A 22,823-nucleotide genomic window follows, 5' to 3' on the forward strand; every position below is an offset into this window, starting at 1 on the left:
TGGAGATTAAACTTTGAGCACCTTGTCCCTGAACTTAAGGAACTTGTCACTCAGTGGAGAAAAAAGACAAGAAGCAAATACATACATAAGAAAATGTCAGGTAGTGATAAGTACAATGATGAAAGAAAAAAAAAATAGTGGTGTGTTAGTGCCTGGGGAGCAGTCTACTTTCGATTGGTGTCCAGAGAGATACTCTCTGAGGACCCTGGAGATTTTGATCTGGTAGGTGTGGTGTGGGCCTAAGGACAGGTGTGGTTAACAAGCAAATGCAGGAAATTTGGGAAACACTGACATGGCGAGTAATAGCGAGGGTATGGAGTCAGAAGACGTAGGTTCAAATCCCATTTCCTACACTTATGTAGTTGTGTGACCCTGAGCAAGTTATCAAACTTCTCTGACCTTCTGTTTCCTTATCTATAAAATGGGATAATACTATTGACCTCAGAAGGTTGTTAATAGGGTTAAATAAGATAAAACGTATGAAGTGTCTGGCGCACAATACGTGCTCAAGGAGAGGTAGCTATCGTTTGCAACAATAGACCCATCTATCCCTAACTGTAATCTTTTGTCTGAATTACTCAAAAGACAAATCCCAGAAAGGCCACTTACTATGTACTTAATATGGCCACTGAGTAGATTTTTTTGCCTAATGAAACACTTCCTCTTGAAAAATAAATTCTCAAAAGACCTTCTCATGAGCAAGAATGCCAGAGTTCAATGAATAAGTGTCCTAGGGCTCTCTAGTTTAAGCAGGATTAAGATTTGGAAAGGCTTGGCCTCATTTCCTCCCCTATCAAATGGGAGCCTGGCTACTTGCCCTTTCTAAGTCGGGGGTGGGGGGAGGATTTCTGTGACCGAAAGTGATGTGAGATTTTCAAAGTGTGAGACACAAGGGGAACACTTGCCATGTCAGACTTGAAAGGCCGTGACAGGACAGCCTCGGCAAGGACAGCTCCTGATGCACCAGCCTCCCCCCACCCCCACCTCACCCCACACATTGGGAGAAGCTGGCCACTCCTTCCCATTTATAGGCTGAGCTGGTACATAACGGAGAAAAACAAAGTTGGGCAGGAAGCAGCCTTTTCAACCAGTGAAGAAACCGTTAAAATCCATCCCTTTGCCCCGATGCCAAAGTTCCGCCTGCCCCACCCAGCCACACTATCAAGGACACACAGCCATCAGAGGGCCCTGGGGACATTTGTCCCTACTTTATCAAGGACCCATGGAAACATTTCTCTAACTGAAGATAAAGACCTCTCCCCCCCTCCCTCCCTTCATTCTGTTTCTAGCTACCTACCAGAGGGTTCCTGTCATTTTCTCTCAGTAACAACAGTTCTGAAAAGGAGGTATTTTTTCAACCAGGACTTGAAGTAACTGGCAGAGAGGCAGGTAAGATGAGTTTCATTCATTCATTTGTTCATGCATTCATTTTTCCAATAAATATTTATTGGATACTTACTACCTGCTAGATTCTAAGCTAGGCTCTTGGATTCGATTCTGAGCAAAAGGCGCTTGCAGTCTCTGGGGGAGCCAGACACGCTTTAACCATCACAAAACGTAGGACTACAAATTGTGATCCAGACTGGGAGTGACATTAGACAATGGTGGGTCCTGATCTAGTCACGGAGGGTGGGAGTGGGGATTCCTCGAAGAAGCAACACTTGAGCTGAGAGAGAGTGTGTATAATAATTTTCTAGATTTTGCTCTTGCCCTCCAAGTGGGTGTTTTCAGGGTTAAAAAGATACCTCTGGGCCCAAAAGACTTGCTGCCATTCTCTGCCAGTCCTGTTTCTGATACCAAGTCACGATTACTCAGCCCTTGTGAAGGTTAGGATGGAAATGACTTACTGGAATAATAGAGAAGCCAGCATAAACCTGCCAGGACCTCCTTCAAGATTCAGTTCACTTTGCAAAAGTTGCCAGATAAAAGATATTTCCAGATGGAGGGCCACGCAGGAAATACAAATGGAATATTTTTTAATAGCTCTTCCTTTGCAAGATATGACCCAAGGCGGCCTTCTGCAATATGATGGGAAGCACTGTAGCCTGAAAGTTTGAGAGGAGCTGAGCCGGCCCACAAGCAGCCCCCAGGGCCTTTGGAAAGGGGCTGTGGCCTGAAGGAACATTAAAGATGCTCTACTTACAGGAGACCCCCGTTCCTGCCACTGCCCCCCAAAGTGGAGCCTGTGACTGGTGCCTTCTAACTGACAGATTCTCAGAGGAGAGGGCAGATAGATATCTATGCAAGCGTTGAGTTCCTTTAAGGATGTGGCTTTACAAAATAACACACTGCACCCTTTTCCCCTTTCCTTGGAGCCGAGTGGCCTCTTGCAAAGAAAGTCATCTGGAAATTCAGGGCCCACCACCACGGACAGAGACCTCATTGGGCAGGGATTGCCACAGGGGCACCTGAAGAATGTCTCAGGACGTACAGGACTAGCTTCCCCATAACTTTGGGGTTAAATGGGTCCACAGATGAATCTGAGAAGGTTGTGAGCTTCCTGAAACAGTAGGCAAAACCTTGCATGTTGGCCCAGATGTGCACCTAGATGGCCTTTAACTTTGACCAATGTTTCTGGTGGTCAGATATGCATAACATAAAATTTACCATTGTAACCATTCCCGAGAGCACACTTCGGTGGCATTAAGTACATCCACATTGCTGTACAGCCAGCACCACCATCCGTCTCCAGAACTATTTTTATCTCTCCAAACTGAAGCAATGTACCCATTGAAAAATAATTCTTTCTCCCCCTCAGTCCCTGGCAACCACTATTCTACCTTCTGTCTCTATGAATCTGACTACTCTAGGTACCTCATATGCGTGAGATCATGTAGTCTTTGACCTTTTGTGGCTGGTTTCCTTTATTTAGCATAGTGCCTTCAAGGTTCATTGATGTTGTGCATCGGTCAGAATTTTCTTTTTTGAGGTAGACTAATATTTCATTGCATGCACACACCGTTTTTTAAAAACCCATTCATCTGTTGATGGACACGTGGCTTTCTTCCATCTTTTGTCTATCGTGAAAAACGCTGCTATGAACACAGACATATAAATATCTGCTTGAGTTCCTGATTTCAATGGGGGGGGGGGTGTATATGCCCAAAAGTGGAATTGCTGAGTCATTTGGTAATTCTATTTTTAATTTTTGAGGAACCTACATATTGTATCCTATAGGAGCTGCACCGGTACCTATAGGAGCCTTCCCACCAGCAGTGCCCAAGGGTTCCAGTTTCTCCACATCCTTACCAACACTTGTTATTTTCTGGGTTTTGGTGAGAGCTATCCCAATGGATGTGAAGTGGTATCTCATTGTGGTTTCGATCTGTATTTCTCCAATGATTAGCGAGGTTGAACAGCTTTCCATGTGCTTACTGGCCATTTGTAGATCTTCTTTGAAGAAACGTCTATTCAAGTCCTTTGCCTATTTTTTAATTGGTTATTTGGGTAATTTTTTTGTTGAACTATAGGAAATCTTTTTATATACTGACTATTAACCTCCCATCAGCTATATGGTTTGCAAATATTTTCTCCCATTCCATGGATTGCCTTTTTATTCTGTTGATAGTGTCTTTGAGGTACAAGTCTTTAGCTTTCACATAGCCCAATGTATCTGTTTTTAATTTAACAATTAAATTAAATATAATTTAACAATTAAACTAAATATAAATAAGATATGACACCTGTGCTTTTGGTTAAAAACTCACTGGCATATCCAATGTCATGTAGATTTCCCCCTAGGTTTTCTTCTAAGTTTTACAACTTTAGTTCCCAGGGGGGTTACCCCCCCCCCTTTTTTAAGCTTACTTTTATTTATTTTGATAGAGATATAGAGAGCAAGCAAGGGAGGGGTGGAGAGAGAGGGAGACAGAATCCCAAGCAGGCTCCGCACTGTTAGCACAGAGCCCAATGCGGGGCTTGAACTCACCAATGTGAGATCATGACCTGAGTCAAAATCAAGTCAGACGCTTAACCGACTGATCCACCCAGGTACCCCAGTCCCCAGGTTTTTAAGAGGTCTGTGACTGATAATGCATGGGCCATCCTCAATATTGATTCTAGGGACACCTTTGTTTCCAATGTAAAGACCCTCAGGCCTTCCTGAATGTCGATGTGAATCTAGGAATTTGGGATATTGATAACATGGATGTGGTATTTAAAGCCTTTAATTCAAAAGGAATTATTGAGTATCTCCAAATTTATATCAGTACCCTGGAAGCTAGTGAAAATGAAAACCGTGGCCTCTCTTCTTCCAGAACATAAGGCACTTCTGAGGTGGCAAGATTGGGCACACACATGAAATCACTGTACTGCCGGGCAGAGTCTAATGAGCACTTCACCAGGCCCTAGAGCTAAGAGCCGTGAGAACTCAGGGAGGGATCAGCTACCTTGAGCTTCCAGGGACAGAGAAAACTCCAGGGTGAAGATGTGACTTGAGCTGGGTCCAGGCTGATGGACAAAACTGGAGGAGGCAGAGAGGACTGGGGACTTAGTAATGATGCACTAATGATTGCCATTTACTGAACACTTACTCTGTGCCATGCACAGGGTTCTGTCTGCTGCACACATTATCTCAGTTACTTCTTCGAACCCTATATTTAGCATTGTCTCTGTTTTATCATTGCAAGCACTGAAGCTCAGAGATTTGCCTAAGATTAATTACCCAGATAGTAAGTTATGAAGCAGAGGCTGGAAACGAGGTTTATTTATCTCCAAAGCCTTTATTCTTAACCACTCTACTATTCAAGCACCAAAGTTTTGAAACACAGACAAAGCAGACATCCCAGACAGAGAGAACAGGATAAGACAGTGCATAAAAATGGGCACAAACAGGGTGTTTGAGATCAAAGAGGAGAAGCCTGGCTGAGTAGGAAAGTTTAGGCACTAGAGTGTGGAATATAAAATTGAACCCATGGTGTGGGGAGGATCACAGAGCCTTAAGGGAAGCATGGAAAGCTTGGTCCTGACCTGCTAGAGAGACAGAATTGCAGCTCGACCTTCTTCCTTCTATAAAAACAATAGCACTGGGGTCCCCAAAGTTTAGGCCTTTTGCCAATGGTTACAGGCTATATAGGGAGCCATTGCAAATTCTTGAGCAGGGTGGTGGCAGTGAAGAAAACAGGATTCCAGATGGCTCAGCCTGAGCTTCCAGGGTTAGTCTGATGCATGTGGGACAGCTAAAGGGAGGCAGAGAAAACTGGCAGAAAAGAGCAAGCAGCTCTTTTCATACCTCCTTCAGCAATGGGTATTTCTAGAGAGCATTATCGACAAGACTCCTTTCAACCGAGGTCTGAAGCTTAGGAAAGCAAACATCATCAGGAAGTAGAATCGCCTCCCCCTGCCAGATTCAGTGTCCTCGGCTAGACTTGAGCGCCAGAAAACACAGCTGCCCCAGAAGCAGCCTAGCTCCTCCATCCAATGGAAATCCTGTCTAGATGCAGTGCCTCAAACCAGAGACCTCCAACTCTGAAGAGCCAGTGGCCAAGGCAGGTTCCTCATGCCATCTCTGTATGCTGTTTTCCTGAACATGAGGTTGAGCCAGGCGTCTGTAAGCCCAGCCCATCTGTCCCAAGGGGGCTACCAGAGCAGGTAAGGAGGTAAGGCAAGAGTTCCCCAGGCAAGGAGGCTGCCTCCAGCCTCCTGGAGCTGAGCCCTTATTGTAGCAGGATCCCGCCTGTGTTCAGCCATGAAAACCCTGCCCTGGTTGACTATCCTCCTCTGAGGTTCTCTCTGCTTAATTAATTCTAAGAATAGCTGCCATCCATTGAGCGCTATGCTAAGCATTTGACATGTGTGATCTCATTTTATCCCTACAACCCCGTGATGAAGGTATAATTATCCCCATTTTATACGTGACAGAACTGAGGCTCGGCGCTATCAAATAATTTGCCTAAAACCATGTAGCTAAAAAAGCCAGGACTAAAAGGCAAGCCAGTCTATCTCCAAAGTCTGTGTCTTTGCTCGTATCATTGGCTGCATTCTACACTGGTTCACTGTAGCCACATCTCCTTGTGGGCAACTGGGGGGGTGTGGGGGCTGCAGTAGAGAATCCAGCTTCAAAGCATTGGCCTTGCTTCCTGACACCACCCATATCTGAGTGATCCCAGAAGCCAGGAGCCTGATCTCTTTCACAAACCAATTTTTGGGCCTGAATCTGAATGGCATCCGAGACCTTATCTTCTCCTAAAAGTGATGCTCAAGGAAGACAAGATTTTCAAGTTCCTTCTCAACATTTACCCAGAGACCACAGTGCACGCTTTGGCCAAGGGAAGCAGGGCTTCTATTTGTACTTTCATTCATTCAATGAATATTTATCGAGGGCCGCAGGAAAGAGTTTGGATTTCAAATGTGCTGAGTCCCAGGCACTGCGATGTGTCATTCAGGCGAGGCTGTCTCTTTGCAGTTAAAGAGAGGGGACAGCTTGTATGGACAAAGAACACAAGGATAGCTCAGTAAGTCAGCTCACCCAGCTCTCTAACTCCCCACTTGAACTCTGAGCAGCAAACAAGTTCAGGGTCCAGCACCCAAGGTGAGGAAGAGTTTGTTGATGGCTGTGGTGAAAGAAAGAGCTGTCGATTCCATGTCTCATTTGCCTTGCCCTTCAAAGGGTCTGAATTATCAATGGGTGTTCAAAGATTTTTTTTTTTAAAGAGAAATATTTCTGTATTTTTTTAATTTTTTTTTAATGTTTACTTATTTTTGAGACACAGAGAGACAGAGCATGAATGGGGGAGGGTCAGAGAGAGGGAGACACAGAATTGGAAGCAGGCTCCAGGCTCTGAGCCATCAGCCCAGAGCCCAACGCGGGGCTCGAACCCACGGACGGTGAGATCGTGACCTGAGCCGAAGTCGGACGCTTAACCGACTGAGCCACCCAGGCGCCCTGTAAGATTTTAAAGCTGGAATGTCTCTGTGTAAGGAGAATCTTCCTCGGAAACTTACTAGGTCCTTTCCAAGCACCTTATGTGTTTCATTTCACAGGGTTACTGTAATGGCCCCTTGAGACAGGAACTCTGACTATGCCCACTTCACAGATGCCAAAACCAAAGTCCAGAGAGGTCAGGCAGTATGTCAAAGGTCAACAAGTACAGCGCTGCTGCGGTTGGAACAGACGCAGGTGAAGCCCCCTAGGGAGGTGCCTCAGAACCCCTTCTGCTCCAAAGAACAAGCCAGGAAGTCACATTTTTGAGGTTCCTTCCACTAGGACATGCTAGGAGCTTAATTCTGCTAAGACCCTGCTGTGGAATTGTGATATCTGGGAGCAATGATTGACCACCCAATCCTGCCTCTTGTCTTAGTTGTAAAAGTGGGTCTAGAAGTTGTTGGAAAGGGGAAAATCAGACAGCTAAAGTCAAGGATGTAGCTGAAGCAGACAACATAGTAGAGAAGCAATGAAGTGTCAGCAGCTTGTCCAGAACGTAAATGGGTACAATCCTGCATTTCTGGCTGACAAATGTGGGCCCCCCAAGCCTGGGGCTGGTTGATGTCTTACATACACTTCAGCTCTTCCTGTAGCTTTGACTAGCTGGGAGACTAGCTAGTTGTTTCCTGATACAGTGGTGATAACTTCTGAAAGATGAGGTAATAACAACAACTATCATTTCTTTTATTTTTTATTTTTTTTAATGTTTATTTATTTTTGAGATAATGCGAGAGATAGAGTGCAGGCAGCGGAGGGGCAGACAGAGGGAGACACAGAATCCAAAGCAGGCTCCAGGCTCTGAGCTGTCAGCCCAGAGCCCGACGCGGGGTTCCAACCCACGAACCTCGAAATCATGACCTGAGCCAAAGTCGAACGCTTAAGCAACTGAGCCACTCAGGTGCCCCAACAACTCTCATTTCTATGTATTTACTATGCACCATTAGTGTGCAAAGCATTTTCACACACATCATGCTAAAACTCTTAGCACATCCTCTTAAAACTCCTGTGAGGTGATCGCAGTGGCCTCACCCTAGTCCCAACCCTGCTAAGCATTACAACTGCCTCCATTTACAGATATAGAAACTGAAGTTCAGAGAGGTGAAGTAACTTCCTTCAAATCACACAGCTAGTAACCAGCCGAGCTGTGTCTGTCTAACATCTATGCTCATTCTCCTGAGCCTCAGTTGAAATGGATTTTTAAAGACTTTTTGGGGGTCTATTCAACTGTACAGGAAACCTGATTTATTTATTACTAAGATTACTAATAGGTCTAACATTCTGTGAAAACACATCCACCAACTGAAATGTCCTGGGATGAGTTTGGGAGCCAGATGCCTATGACAATTGAGTAGTTTAAAGAATTTTGCATGGGAACTGGAGCCATATTAAGACAAATCTTTATTTTTGTTTCTATACGTGAATGCCACAGCTCACAGGCATGTGATACCACTTAGGTTCTAACGATTGGGAAAAGAAATAAAAGAAGTAAATTTTCACTCTTGGCATTTTCCCAGTGACATTTGCATTTTCATTTCTATTAGAAGTCCATTTTAGCAAAGAAATGCAGCCTTAGTCACTTGAAACCGCTCTTCCCTAGAAAACAATTGTAAATGTAATAAGCAAAAAGAATAGAAAATGCCAACAGGAAGAAAGCAATCTACCTGAGGTCAGATTCATCACGCCGACTGATTCGGTCTTCCTCTGACATTCACATTCAATTTTAATTTAGAAGTTAAAATTTCTAAATTTTAAGGTGTTCAAGATTAGCAAGGAGAAGGGGCTGGGGTGGGGAAGAAGAATTAAATTGCAATCCCACTGGGTAGGTATAAGTACAGATTTCCCCAACTCTCAAGAACTGTTTTGCATGTTTGAATTGCCTCATAGTTACTGAGTCCCTCTTCTGCATAAGGCATAAGGTTTGCTATAGAAAGATACAGTAAGGTCACAATTGCTTTAAAATTATTCATAATAAAAACACATTTTGAGACTTGATTCTAAATGTTAAGCTTAAATTTGAGCAATTTAATTGCCCATTGAATAGAAATGAAATCCCACTGGTAGGCAGTTATTTCTTACAACCACTGTGTGTGAAATTGAAATCTTAAGATACCATTTCAAATATTCACTTTCTCTAAGGAAGTTCTCCCCAAAGAGTTGTGAAAGATAAGAAACTGACCCAAAGTCATAGGCAGTAATCTCTCTTTCTTCACACACTGGGGTCAAAACAGAAGCCTATTATTAAGAGGGAACTTGATGCCCAAAAGTTGGTGGTTCAGAGGTTGCCTTGAGGATATATTTATTTTAACAGCTAACTTGAGCCCCCATACAAACCTGTAACAAGGAAGGTAGCAACTTAACTGATTTAATAGAAGCAAGCAGATGCAAACATATCATCTAGTCACCCAGACAGTGAACACTGAAATGGAAAATGCTCGTATGTTCAGGCAATAGGAAGCGAAGTGATGGGACTCTGCTCCATTTGCTTTTTAAAAACAGGGAATCGTTTATAAATATGGTGAGAAATTCTTATTTTAAGCCCCCATTTCACCTTTAAATTTAATTCCAAACTCTCCCTATTGATTTTTGAATTTTTAATTTATCTTTTATTGAAGTATAATTGACATACAACATTATATTAGTTTCAGGTGTGCAATATAATGATCCAGTATTTGCATATATTGCAAAAGATCACCATAATAAGTCTAGTTAACATCCATCACCGCGGTTACATAGGTTTTTTTCTTGTGATGAGAACTTTTAAGATTTGTTCTCTCAGCAACTTTCAAACATGCAACACAGTATTATTATTAATTAGAGTCACCATGCTGTACATTATATCCCCAGGAGCTATTTATTTTATAGCTGAAAGTTTGTACTTTTTGACCACCTATACCCATTTCACCTGCCCCTTTCCCTCGCCTCTGGCAACCACCAATCTGTTCTGTATCTAAGAGCTTGTTTTCTTGTTTTTTAGATTCCGCCTATAAGTGAGTTCCTATGGAATTTGTCATTCTCTGATTTACTTCTCACTTAGCATAATGCCCTCAGGGCTCATCCATGTTGTTGCAAATGACAAGACTTCATTCTTTTTAATGGCTAGGTAATATTCCATTGTGTGTATATGTATACACACACACACACATTTTCTTTATCCATTCATCCGTACAAGGACAGGTTGCTTCCATATCTTGGCTATTGTAAGACATAAGACTGCAATGAACGTGCAGATGCATATATCTTTTCAAGTTAGTTTTTTCATTTTCTTTGGATAAATACCCAGAGGAATTGCTGAATTCAAGCTCTTTTTAAACTCTCCCAATGATGTGTTTTGCTATAACACAGCAGCTGCCTTTTATGTGCACTTAATGTACATTGAGTGCTTTCCATGCATTTAATCTCCTATCTGTCATCACCCCCACCCCATTATAAGCTCATGTGCCACATTTTGCATGCATTTACTCTTAATCGTCACAACAACTGATGCAATGGGTTCCAGCATCCCCATTTTACAGATGAGGGTATTGGGAGTTTAAATTCTTGCTTTTAGCCCAGGTTCACACAGGTGGGAAACTGGGTTAGAATGTTGACAGTCTGACTCCAGAGCCACTACCCAATTCTTTCTCTTCAGATGAAGTAACTTTCCTAGGCCATGCTAGCTGATAAGGGCCTAAGTGAAACACAGGTAGCTCTGGCATTTAACCACCACACTGCCTGGCTATAAGTAGGTAAACTGCTAACCACGAACTATAGGTTTATTTTCATTTCTGATTGTAGAGTGGTAAGTTACATATTTATCACATAATTTGGACTTGCCTAAAATGTCTAGGGAGTTTCTTCTTTTTTCTTTCTTTCTTTCTTTTTTTTTTTTTTTTTTTTTTGTTAAAAGCAAGGGTCTGATCAGGACAATATGTTTTTATATACTGAAGGCCTTGACTGGGACCCAAAGCTGCTCTTCGGGCTTCTTTCATCACACACACACACACACACACGCACACGCACACACGCGCGCGCGCGCGCACACACACACACAGCACACAGTGTTAATTATACCCATTAGGGACCCCCACCTTGCACATGGAGACAAGAACATGACAAAACCATGCACGCAATGGTAAATTCTGGTTTATACTCGTGCAAAGTCAGTGAGGATCGGCTCTGAACAGGGAAAATGAAGTAATCAGGAACTCAGTTCTGACTTCAACCACCAACCTTTCAAGGTAATCTCATCCAAGTCCTTCAACGTCATCTTTAAAATGGGAATAAAATGTCTATGACCATGATCCAGACTGCTTATATAAAACTATGAGTTCTGAAAGTATTTGGTAATTTCCTCTTTACAAGACTGGTGACTGGGATCATGCACAAATAGACCTTTAATAATCATTTCTGAAAAATAATAATGTCTGAGTATAATAATTTGCAAAGAACTCTGATAAGGCCCAAAGTTTTTCCGTACAGAAGGACAAACTATTAGCCTCCTCCTCTTCCTAGACTTTGTTTGCCTTTGTGGTTGGAAGGGAAACCAGAACTCCAAAAGTCTGGCTTCTTTCTCTTTCCCTGATCCATGGCAAAATAGTACTGCTCCCAAGTACTGTTCTTGATCATTGGAAAGGCACTTTTCTCTGTGCAGAGTATTACTGGCACTTTCCATGGGGGCACTTTCACCGCAGGAGTCAGATTTTTGAAAGATGCTGAGGGATGGAATTCTGCCGCCAGCAGATGGAGAGGAGACTCAGACCAGCGTGGTCCCTCCCAACCACCCCCCCACCTCCGGGATTAGCTGCCCCTGGCACTGCTCAGGCGTACCCAGCCCGTTGGGTCCCTGCTCGCACAGCACCAGGCTCCTCTCTGGAGCGCCGACGCAGTCACAAACCCGCAGCCAGCAAGCAGAGCCGCGCTGTCCGGGGCAGCCCCGCGCACGGTGTCTGAGGACCTGGGACCTCGAACCCCGGACGGGCGCGAAAGCCACTCGGGACGCTGGCATTTCTGTATGTGCTTATCTCATGTTCTTGTCTTTTCTTTCTTCCTTGAGCGGCCTGCTGGTTACTTTCAGTCTTAGTTAACCAAAAGGGAAACGCCGAAGGGGGGGAAGCCCTGAAGAACGATTTAGAGGCAACCCAGCCGCCTCTGTAAGGAGAGGTGTTCAATGAGCGACTCTGCCTGTCCCCGACGCTGGCCCCTTTAAGAAGCAAGTCAGTCCTGATGCTGCTGCTGTTTGTATTGCTAATCCCCAGGAGCCCCGTTAAAAAAAGGGGGGGGGGGACCGGGCAGCTGTCTCTTTAAATGTGATTTCCTTCTATTGTATTTGAATCGTGATCAGGAAAAAGGAAATGAAACCAGAGACAGAGGGAAGCTGAGCGAAAATAGACCTTCCCGAGAGAGGAGGGAGCCCGGGGAGAGAGGCACGGTCCCCTCCCCGCCCCCAGGCCGCCGCCCCCTCCCTGCCCTCGGCGGCGAGCCGCGCGCCGCGACCCGGGCCATAGGTGCGAGGGACTCGGGGCGGCCGGGCGGGCGCGCACGATCCCCGCGGGCGGCGCGGAGCCGGCGACAGCGCGCAAGCCGAGCCGGACCTGGCGGTGGCGGTGGCGGCGGCGGCGGCGGTGGCGGCGGCGGGACCGGGATGGAAGGTTAAGTCCTGAGCAGCAGCAGCAGCAGCAGCTGCAGCCGCTGGGGCCAGGCTGCGCGCCCCGGTCCCCGCCTCGGCCGCGGCGCGCCGGCAGCCCGGTGATTCGCTCTCTCTCTTTGGCGTTTGAAGGGAGCGCGGTGACTGTCCTTGAGCGCGGAGGGGCGAGCTCGCCGCCGGAGCGCCGGAGCAAGAGGAGGTGCAGGAGCGGCGGCGGCGGCGGCGGCGCCCGAGCACCCGAGGGGGTCCGAGCCCCGGCAGCCTGCCAGCCCCGCGCCACAAAGGGAGCGCCCCCGCCGCTTGGCACGCCACCTCCCTCCCCAATGTCCTCAGCCATCGAGAGGAAGAGCCTGGACCCGTCTGAGTAAGTGTGGCTCCCCTGCCCCTGCCACCCACGGTGACCACGGCCTCGCGCCCCAGGGCTGCAGGGTGGCGCGGGCGGCGGGCGAGAAGGTTTCAGGTGCGCGCCCGCAGCGTGCCCTTGGCTCCCTTCGCCTGGAGCAGGGCTCCCCCTTTCTCGCGGGTGGCCCGGGGGGCACGGGGAGAGGGGCTGGGCCACCAGCGGCAGGGAGAGGGGGTCGGCCTGGCACCTCTGCGGGCCCTTCTCGGCTACCCGGGACGCACCTCAAAGCCACCGCATGTCAGAAAGTTTACACCGGAGCAGGCACAAGGGGAGATTGGAGGTGCGCAGGTGCAGTCCCGAGAGCGTGCCGGGCTTGGTTCTACTTCCTTCTCCCCCCTCGCTTTCTCGGTCCCCATTCTCTTTGTCCATTTGATCCTGGAAAGGGGGACATTCCAAGCGGAGGCCTCCCGAGTCCCCGACGGCCCCCTTTGCGGTGCGCAGGTGGGGCGGCTGCCAGTAGCGCCAGGGACCCGCGGGCGAGGAGGTCCGAGCGTCCACCTAGCAGCTCTCTCCGGCCACCAGAGACTTTCGAGCCCCTAAATCCGGAGTTAATTGGAGTATATGTATTTCCCTCTCCCTTGGGGTTCACTGATGGGGGGGCCTGTGAACCTCAAAAGTTAGTGCACCATTTTGTGTATAGGTGAACTCTGGGGAGCGGTGTCTCATAGCATTTTTCACGGGCTCCAAAGGGTTTGGGGTCAGGGAGCCAGAGCTCCAATGAGCATTTGCCACATTTGTTTTCAGAGCCTCGTCCTGGTTTGGAACGTTCCCCTATTCCCAACCTATACCTCCAAACCATTCTTTAGCGTTAACAAGGGGAGAAAGGGTTGTTGGAGATATCATTTTCCCGTCAGCGCAAATGCCCTTTTAAGATTCATTAGCTGTCTGGTATTGAGAATTTTTATTCCTTTGAAGTCCCCATCTAATCCTTTGAAGGGATTTGTTACACAGACCAAAGGAGCTGGTTAATGACTTGTCCATTTGTGCTTTTAAGACGCATTTGTCTTCTCTTTTCTTTTCTTTTCCTGCTTTAAAGGAACTGTGCTTTCCTGATTGAAGTCTCCCCCTCCCCCAGTTTCAGCCGGCTATGGTGTTTATGTACGTGGGTTTTATCCTCGTTACCAGCATAAACACTCAGCATGCTCTTATAAAATACAGGAAGTACCATGATCCAGTGAGAATATAAACATCACTGTTGAGTCTTGAAGGCTCTCACACCAGGTCTACAAGGGGCTAGGTTGGTTCTAAGGAAAACACAGCTTCCATAAATAAGTTCTCGGGAGAAAAATAACATTCATTTTTAAAAGAACCTATCTATGCAGATGCAGGGTTTACAGGGTGGTCTGTACCACCACCCCCCCCCCTTTTTTTTTTAATCAATCTGGAATGACAACTTAGCCCTGAGTTTTCAGAGTCTGAGCAAGACCACAGTAATACAATAAGAGTGAATGGGATGAATTGGTGCCTAATACCTTTTCGATCAACAGAATTTAGCCACTAATCCTTTTATTGGAAGATAAATCTGGAAGTTTCAGTTCCCTGAAGGTTTGCCCTTTTCAAAGTTTGTGCTTTTTCACTGTGATTACTTACTCAAACCAACGTGGGCCTTGACTATCAGCATCTCCAATTTACAGATAGAAGCTTGCCTAGGCATTTGCAAATGAAACATTTAGACAGAAAGCCAGCCAGGATTCACCAATGGATAGATTTCCTCTACCAGGCATTGGGTGGCCCCTACCGCTTGCCTGTGAGTAACAAGAGCAGATCATTTTAATTCCAGGCAACTTTGCACCAGAAAGGTGAAAGTTCTCCTCTTTCACAGTTGGTTGGCAGCATCAGCATCAGGGCATCCAGTGTGGTTGAGGTTCCATGAGTGTTTCTGGAAGCCCGAGTAAGACCATGGGCGGCGGGAAGAGAGGACATGTGCTTCTGAGCTGACACATGTGAAATGCTGGGGATATCTTTCAGAAGGGAGAATGGCAGTCCTTATGTATAACCTGTGGAAACAAAGAAAAGCAAGTCAGGCTTCAGTGAATTTTTACAACTCTTTAAAGTCTTCAGTTTAAGAAAAAAACTGACTTGGGTTTCACATTTTCTTATTCTAAGAAGGGATCATCTTATGAAGGACCCTTACACTTGGTCTATAAGGCATGGACTTGGTTTCAGTATTCCTAAATATTCACAGGGAGGTGACCACTTTAAAGAGGCACCTGGAGTTGTCAGCGTGCGTGCATTACAACACTGATCACGTGAGTCTCATCGTCCCTAAGTATAATTGGTGCTGAGCTCTATGGGCACAGACCAATCAGGGCACAAGGTTACCTGGCAAATTAGTGTCAGCTAGAAATAGGAGAAAGATTCATACCCTCAAGGTATGGAGGAGGAAACTCCCTTTGGGAATTGCACAATCGGAAACCAGTCCATTTTTTAAAGCATAATAGATTAAAAAAAAAAAAAGATTTGCCTTTGAGTAAGGTTCAAAAGAGCGCTTGTTAATTGTTACAAATCAACAGGTATTAGGTTTTTCCTGTATCCCATTCGGTGCTGGAAATGTTTCTTTCCGCTCTTATTTTCTTTTGACAAATAAAATTATTTATTTTAAAATGTAAAACTGGAGTATTCCGATTCCAGGGAAGCGAAGTGAACTCGAGACACTGTCTCACCTTTTAAGGAGGGAACACGTATCACAGGCTCACTGTTAGCAAGCCTGGATGGAGATTTCAGAATCTGTTTAATTGCTGTCTACTCTTGAAAATAATCATTGCCCCTTCCTCATTTTCTTTCCTAAATCAGCTTTATCCAAATCAGTTTTGCTGTTGTAAAAATTTTCACATGCAGAAAGGTCTATTTAATGGCCTTTATAAGTCTAACAATGGCCTTAATACCTGGGATTTTTCTCCAAGGGTTCATTCAGTAATAAAGATGAGATGTGGAATTTCTGTAAAATATATATATACATATATGTATATATATATTTTAATGATAATGAGAATTCCTATTATATCCTGATGGCATTTTTATTTGGGAAACAAAACAACCTAAGATAATTTTATCACTTTCTTTTTTCTTCCTCACTTCTGCTCTTTGTGCAGTTGGGAAGGGCTTGGGTTAGGATGGCAGGTCCATTCGACAGGGAATTTGTAGAGCTTTAGCCCTCTGGGTAGTGGGCTGTCCCTGAAGCAAGTAACTCTTTTAGCCTGGAGTGCCTCCCCTGAGGTTTGGCAGTGCCCTTGAGTCTAGGCATGGGAGGAGGAAAAGAAGGAGAAATGCCAAGATACAGGGGAGAGTAGGAGGGGAGAGTGGAAAAAAGAAAAAGACGGCAGAGAGGCCCAGAAAGTGCTGGGCGGCAGGCAGGGCCACAACCCCGCCCCCCCTCCCCCACGGGGTGTACCTCTTGGTGCCCTGCATTTACTTCTATAGCATGGAGGGGGAGAGACCTAGCTCCCTCCAGGCCTGACTCAGGCTAACGGGGCCTCTCGGCAGTTCAGCCTCAGGATGTGGAGCCCCGTCCTTTCTCCTGATGTCACCAACAGGCACCTAACTGTCCAGTTCGGCCCAGAGCAGTTCCTGACCCCCGGTGCTTGTCATGTGGTTGTCCCTAATGCTTGGTCTTCTCTCCAGGGAGCCAGTGGATGAAGTGCTGCAGATCCCCCCGTCCCTGCTGACATGCGGTGGCTGCCAGCAGAACATTGGGGACCGCTACTTCCTGAAGGCCATCGACCAGTACTGGCACGAGGACTGTCTGAGCTGCGACCTCTGCGGGTGCCGGCTGGGCGAGGTGGGGCGGCGCCTCTACTACAAGCTGGGCCGGAAGCTCTGCCGAAGGGACTATCTCAGGTACCCTATGTCCACGCCTGGGGCCCTGAGCAGGGAGGGGACAATCCACAGACCATCTGAGTGTAGGTCCACCTCTTCCGCTCAGGCCAGAGGCTGAGCCTAGCTGCCTTGTGCAGAGAAGTAGTTGGCATCTCCTCCTGCTGGAGGAGCATATTCTCAGGGACGCATTCCTCTGTGCTAAAATACTAGTTTTTTAAAGGTGAGAGAATGATAAACATGAAATGCTGAATAGAAGTCCCCTGGGGGCGGGGCATGGTGGGGCACAAGGACTGGGGAGGGGTACGCATGTCAGGCCAGAGGATCCAGGAGTGCTGGAGTTGACCAGTTTGAGGGTAGGTTCTTAGGAGCTCATTGAATGCTTCAAAACATATATCTAGGCTGTAAATAATTTTTTGTAGGACCCCAATATTATATGATGAGACATTTCAAAGCTCCAAGCTTTTTTTTTTTTTTTTTAAGTTTATTTATTTTGAGAGAAAGAGAGGGAGACAGAGAATCCCAATCAGGCTCTACACTGTCAGCACAGAGCCCCATGCGGGGCTCCAACCCACCAACCGTGAGATCATGACCTGAGCTGAAATTAAAGAGTCGGACGCTTAACTGAGCCACCCAGGCGCCCGGGAAAGCTCCAAGCTTTTGACTGTGACAGGGCAAAAGTTCTGAAGTCAGCTGTAGGTGTGAGTCCCAACAACACAGCGTTCTAGCTGTGTGAACTCGGGCAAGCTACTTACCCTTCCCCAGCCTTGATCTCCTCATCTATAGAAATGGGGATAATAGCCGCACCTACTTCCAAGGATGCGGCGAGGATTAGATGGGGTCATACGTGTAAAGTTCTTGGCCTGGTGCGTGAACGTCAAACAGATGTTAGCTGCTCTTGCAACCAACCCTCATGACAGGATCATCGAGTCTTTTCCTACCTAATGAACAAGAGATGGGAGAACGGAAGGAAAAATAGGAACTCTAGGACACCCACTGAGACAGGAGCTAAGGACATCTCTGATGCTCCGGGTCACGCTGTTGGCCATGTGAGTTTCCCAGCACTCAACGAGTGCCTTGGTTCGGAATGTTCTAGCATTTCCAGTTTCATATTAGCTGCCGTGCAGGTAACTCTGTGCCCTCTACTGTCAGATCTGTTCAACTGTATAGCTGTCAGTTTTTTGCCATCTTCCTGGGGCACAGGGTCTGTGGAGCATGCAGCCGTAATACATTAGGACCACCCAACCCAGGGAAGCTTGTTTAGACTCCAGTGCCCTTGGCGGCCAGGCTACCTCTGCCTCCCAAACCTGCCCTCAGAGCATTTTTACATTAAAAAAAAAAAAAAATGCAGGCAATTCCACGGTGAAGGAAGCTTATCTGTTTACCCAGACTGATAGAATAAGTGCCTTTTATTCCCCCCTAAATTCTCCAATAAAGTCCTTGCAAACTTGGTGGTTCAGAGAAAATAAGTAGAGTTTTCAATGATCATGATTATAATTGTGGTCCATTTTTTATTAAGTTACAAGAAAATGGAACTGGGATAAACAGAGACCTGATTTTGTCGGCTACCAGTTTGCCAAAAGTCAGTGCAGAAAGCAGACGGGTAAATGATCCCCATTGGGCCCCCTGACTACATCCCTGTCAAATCATTTGAATCTTATTAAATAGTGCAGATAGAGTAAGGTCAAAAGAGCCCCAGCTTCTCCCTATCTCTGTGGTTTTATATAACATTCAAGAATAAACCCAGTGCTGCCTGGGCTTGTTAATCTTTTGCATTTTTAAAAAGAAGAGGGGAAAAAAAATTGTCTGGGAGAACCCAATGTTAATTAACTTGTGTCTTGGTGACACGAAATAATTCTTCTCCCTGCTACATTCCTAGGCAACATGTTAATTAACTCTGTGTTAGTGCAGGCGGTTCCAGCCATCCTTTAATATTTATATTATTGTTATTAAAATGGGCAGGAGAAAGCTTAAGACATTGACACCTCTTGACAGAGGAGAAAAACCGTCTTTGGCTTCAGGAATGGTCCTTTAGCCATGGACTTGCTTATTTGCATTCTTAACATATCTGGCAGTCTTTTAAAGAGGCAAGTTGGGGTGCGGTGACTCTCTGGGGGTTCCGTGATGGGGTTCAGTCTTCTTCCCGCCCCCCCACCCCGCCCCAGGAGAACTACTCCTCTTGAGGATTTCCCACAGCTGACTCGCCTGTTACAGTCCTTTTCAGACATTTAGCTTCAAATATTTATGAGATCTCCAGTGCCGACCTAAACCCTGATGCTGCTGTGTTATGTTGCTGGGAGGGAACCTAATCGTAGCTGTTAATGTCAGTACCGGGCCCAGATTCCCTCAGATCCCTTTCTACCAACTTTTGTGTGCAGTGCACCCCACTCCACAGTGGTTTCACTTGCAACAGCCAACAGTACCTCTGTTAGAGCCAGAAGTGTGCCCACTGCCCCCCAGACCCCCAGCGGACCTTGATGTTAACCAATGACTGGCACTGCAGGAGCACCAAAGCCTTGCAGCCTTGCCTGGAGCCCGCAGACCTGGAGACATACCCCAGAGTCCCCGTGCCATTGGCCCAGAGCCCCCCCCACCCCCCCACCCCCCGCCCCGGGGCCTTTGCTGGAGATTACTTTGCTTGTCTGCCTCCCCTTCTATCTGGCTTCCCTTGCTGCCTTACCAGTTTCCCCTGAGAATACATCCTTAATAATTCCCCTCCTCGGGGTCTGCTTCAGGGATATCCAGCCTAAGGCACCAGTTCTTGAGGTGAATGCTCAAATTAGATGTCAAGTCCTGGTTTATTTTTCCTGTTGGTGGAATCTCAGAATACCAGAGCTGGAAGGGGCTGCAGAAACCTTTTCTCCCAGTTCCCTTGCTTTTACAGCTTGAGACACAGAAGCCAGAAGAGAGGATGTCATTTGCTCCAGGGCACCTGGCTAGTTAGACCTGAGCTTGCCTCCCAAATATTAGTCCTTTGTCCTTCCCCTCATTAACTGCCTGATGTGTATTGTAATTTACCCCCAACTTCCCTTTAATAAATGCTCTCCTTCCTTAAGGGTCACACACCCCAGGCGTTGGCTTCATTCCACGCACACTGTTTTGTGAGTCGTCTATCCCTGCTCAGTCCCAAACTCAACTTACTGAATAGTCAGAAAACCAGAACTGTCTTTCCACTCTGTGACCTCCACGGTGGCAGTTTCCTACAGCTCCGCCATCTGCTATGTTGGGATAAAATGTTCTTCCCCCTATAATGAGTTTGCTCCCACGTGGTGCCTTGAAAACACTTAGAGAGCCTCAAATGCAAAGCAGGATTCAGGGGGAAACTAGCCAGGCCCTGGCTCTAACTCTCAGCCCTTCACCCACAGACCGCGTCTTCTTGATTCCGTTAATTCTGTCCAAATGTTTCAAAATTTGTCGATTGCTCCTGTCTCCCCCATAGCCTCTCAGAATGCACCAATTGATTCTCTGCTATTCTGAAGTTAATACGAACTTCCAGTAAGAAGCATTTGCCTAAAACTGTCCAAAATGTTTTATGTGGAAAGGACCCGCTAACATGCCATGTTAGCAGGCACACGTGAAAATGACCTCCTGTAGCAGGACTGCGCCATTGGGAATACACCTGACGTGTTATAACCAATGTTGGCTTAGCCTTTGATCGTTGGTGCTTTGACAATGCTCAGTCTGATCCTTCTCATAATGGGGTAGATGCTGTGGTCACTGCCATTTCAGAAGCTCAGGGAGTCTGAGGTCCCACTGAGGCCACTCAGTGCTCTGCGCTGTAGTCTTGGACTGAATCTGGGTCTTCTGATTCCAGTACTTGCGCTATTCCACTCTCACAGGCTGATTGCAAAACCTCAGCCTGCATCAGAAACACCTGGAAGTGCTCCGTAACCAGACTGCTAGGCCTCATCCCCAGAGTGTCTCAATCAGGAGGCTTGAGAATGTGCATTTGTAGCAAGTTCCCATTTCTAGCAAATGCTGCTGGCCCCAGGACCACAGCTTAAGAACCACTGCACTGAGCTCCACCATGTTGCCTCTCCCACCTTGACATTGAATATTGCTCGAAATAAGTGATCGATTGAGACTTAGGGGAGTCTTGATTTCAGCGTCGGAAGAAAAAGTTTCTCCACAGATTCACACCAATGGAGCAGCGAGGACCTTGAAGTAAGCTCTGCCATTCAATGTGGAAAGATGCCGCTTATCTCCCAGATTCTTGAGGCACGGTTAACTGTGCTGAGTGTCTTCTATCCAGCTCTCACTGTCTCCCAGAAGCCGGGGCCCCAGCGAACAGTCATGCAGAGGTGGCCATTTTAGCTTATGGAGGAGTTTGAGACCAGCCCTCCCCGTGGGTGGAATCAGTGGCTGTTGACATGAGAGAATCTGAGAGTCTCAGAAAGATGCCCATTTCATTGCATTCCTGGTCAGTTCCCTCTCAAAAGGTCCCCAGGGGTTTGCTCCAGCTCTTCTTCTAAAATGAAAGTTCCCCTGGGAAGGGACATACAGTACTGCCTAACATCTTAACTTAAATCACTTCAGCTAGGCATTTCTCCACAGAAGAGGGGCCTGGGGCAGCCTGGACCGGTGGCCACAGAGAGGGAGAGCTCAGAAAAGGGGCAGGTTATGCCAAACACAAATGCCATGGGTTGCAGCCTCATGCCACAGTCCCTCCTTCCCTCTAGGAAAGGCTCTGTGAGCCTCCCTGGACCCACCTTGTCCTTTGTTCCTGACCTGTTGGAAATTGAGCCTCCTGTATGGAACCCATCCTCAAACCCTTTCTTCCAATATTGTCTCTGCCACCGTCTTCTTAGCTTTTCTTTCTGTTTTTTCCCCTAGGCTTTTTGGCCAAGATGGTCTCTGTGCATCCTGTGACAAGCGGATCCGTGCCTATGAGATGACGATGCGAGTGAAAGACAAAGTGTATCACCTGGAATGTTTCAAATGCGCCGCCTGTCAGAAGCACTTCTGTGTGGGCGACAGATACCTCCTCATCAACTCCGACATAGTGTGTGAACAGGACATCTACGAATGGACTAAGATCAATGGAATGATCTAGGCCCGGGTCCCCCAGCATTTCTGAGGGGTGTTTCACTGAAGTCACTGTCTCCGTAGGGTCTTCACTCTTGGGCACTCTGGGGATTGGAGGGTGGGATGAGGCATTTCTTAGGGGATGGTGGACCCTCTCTGGGCACCAAGCCACAGCATCCAAGTGACACAATACAAGGGACAAGACTTAACTATGATAGGATGATCAGCCTTTAGGGAGAGCTTATGGACAGTGGCCACCGCCTATGCATAGTCACTGATAAGATTAGTAAAGGAAAGGAGTGTTGGGCAGGCAGGCGCGTGCCATCATCCTAGAACTTCACACTTACGGAGAGGGACGTGTGCAAAGGACCTTGACCCTTGACAATTAGAGATGTGCAATTGATTTCTTTTCTTCCTGGCTTTTATGACAGCCCTGCTCCAATCACTGTCCTCCACACAAGGGAAGGACAGAGAGGAGAGTGGCCATCCTTTCTTCCTGGCCACCTTCCCAAGGCCTTAAGCTTTGGACCCAAGGGAAACTGTGTGGAGACACGTTTCAGTTGAGAATGGAAACTGCAACTTTTAACCAAACAATTATTTAAAGCAATGCTAATGAATCACCGTTTTTAGACACCCTGGTTTTGAGGTGAGGAGTTCCACAGATTGTTTCTATACGAATGTAAATCTAAAAACAAAAGTTGTTCAACTATTTTATTATCTCAGATTATATCAAACTATTTGCTGTGTGTAGTTAAAAAAAAAACTCTGCAGACAATAAAAATGACAGACTAAAATGAAGTGTTGTTTACTTGATTATGACTTAGAATTTGGGTTGTCAGGAAAATGACTTTTTATACTGTAAAGGGGAAGTAAATAAGCAATTTATTTTTAGGTCAGATAAAAACTTCCCATTTATTGCTAGGGTTTATATGAGGCAGGCACGTTTCTGTATTACTAGCAATTCTATAACAGGTCATCATGTAGCTCAGAGGGATGCAGAATAATTAAATTGTTATTGTAAAATGAGCATTTCACTT

At 46.4% G+C, this 22,823-nt stretch overlaps 1 protein-coding gene across 2 annotated transcripts; it reads left to right on the top strand.

Annotated features, from left to right (window-relative positions):
- Positions 1-1,232: 1,232 nt before the first annotated feature.
- Positions 1,233-22,580, top strand: LMO2 (LIM domain only 2). 2 transcript variants are annotated; one of them, XM_027072918.2, is made up of 4 exons: positions 1,233-1,389; positions 12,678-12,909; positions 16,570-16,785; positions 21,595-22,580. In XM_027072918.2, exons 2-4 carry the CDS (start codon positions 12,869-12,871, stop codon positions 21,812-21,814), a joined length of 477 nt encoding a protein of 158 aa, XP_026928719.1. In that variant the 5' UTR covers positions 1,233-1,389; positions 12,678-12,868; the 3' UTR covers positions 21,815-22,580. The 2 variants fall into 2 exon arrangements, with proteins under 2 accessions (XP_026928719.1, XP_026928718.1); XM_027072917.2 differs by lacking the exon at positions 1,233-1,389 and adding an exon at positions 12,412-12,549.
- Positions 22,581-22,823: the final 243 nt, after the last annotated feature.

The sequence above is a fragment of the Acinonyx jubatus genome, chromosome D1 (assembly GCF_027475565.1).
Source record: "Acinonyx jubatus isolate Ajub_Pintada_27869175 chromosome D1, VMU_Ajub_asm_v1.0, whole genome shotgun sequence".
In the NCBI taxonomy this organism is placed as follows: domain Eukaryota; kingdom Metazoa; phylum Chordata; class Mammalia; order Carnivora; family Felidae; genus Acinonyx; species Acinonyx jubatus.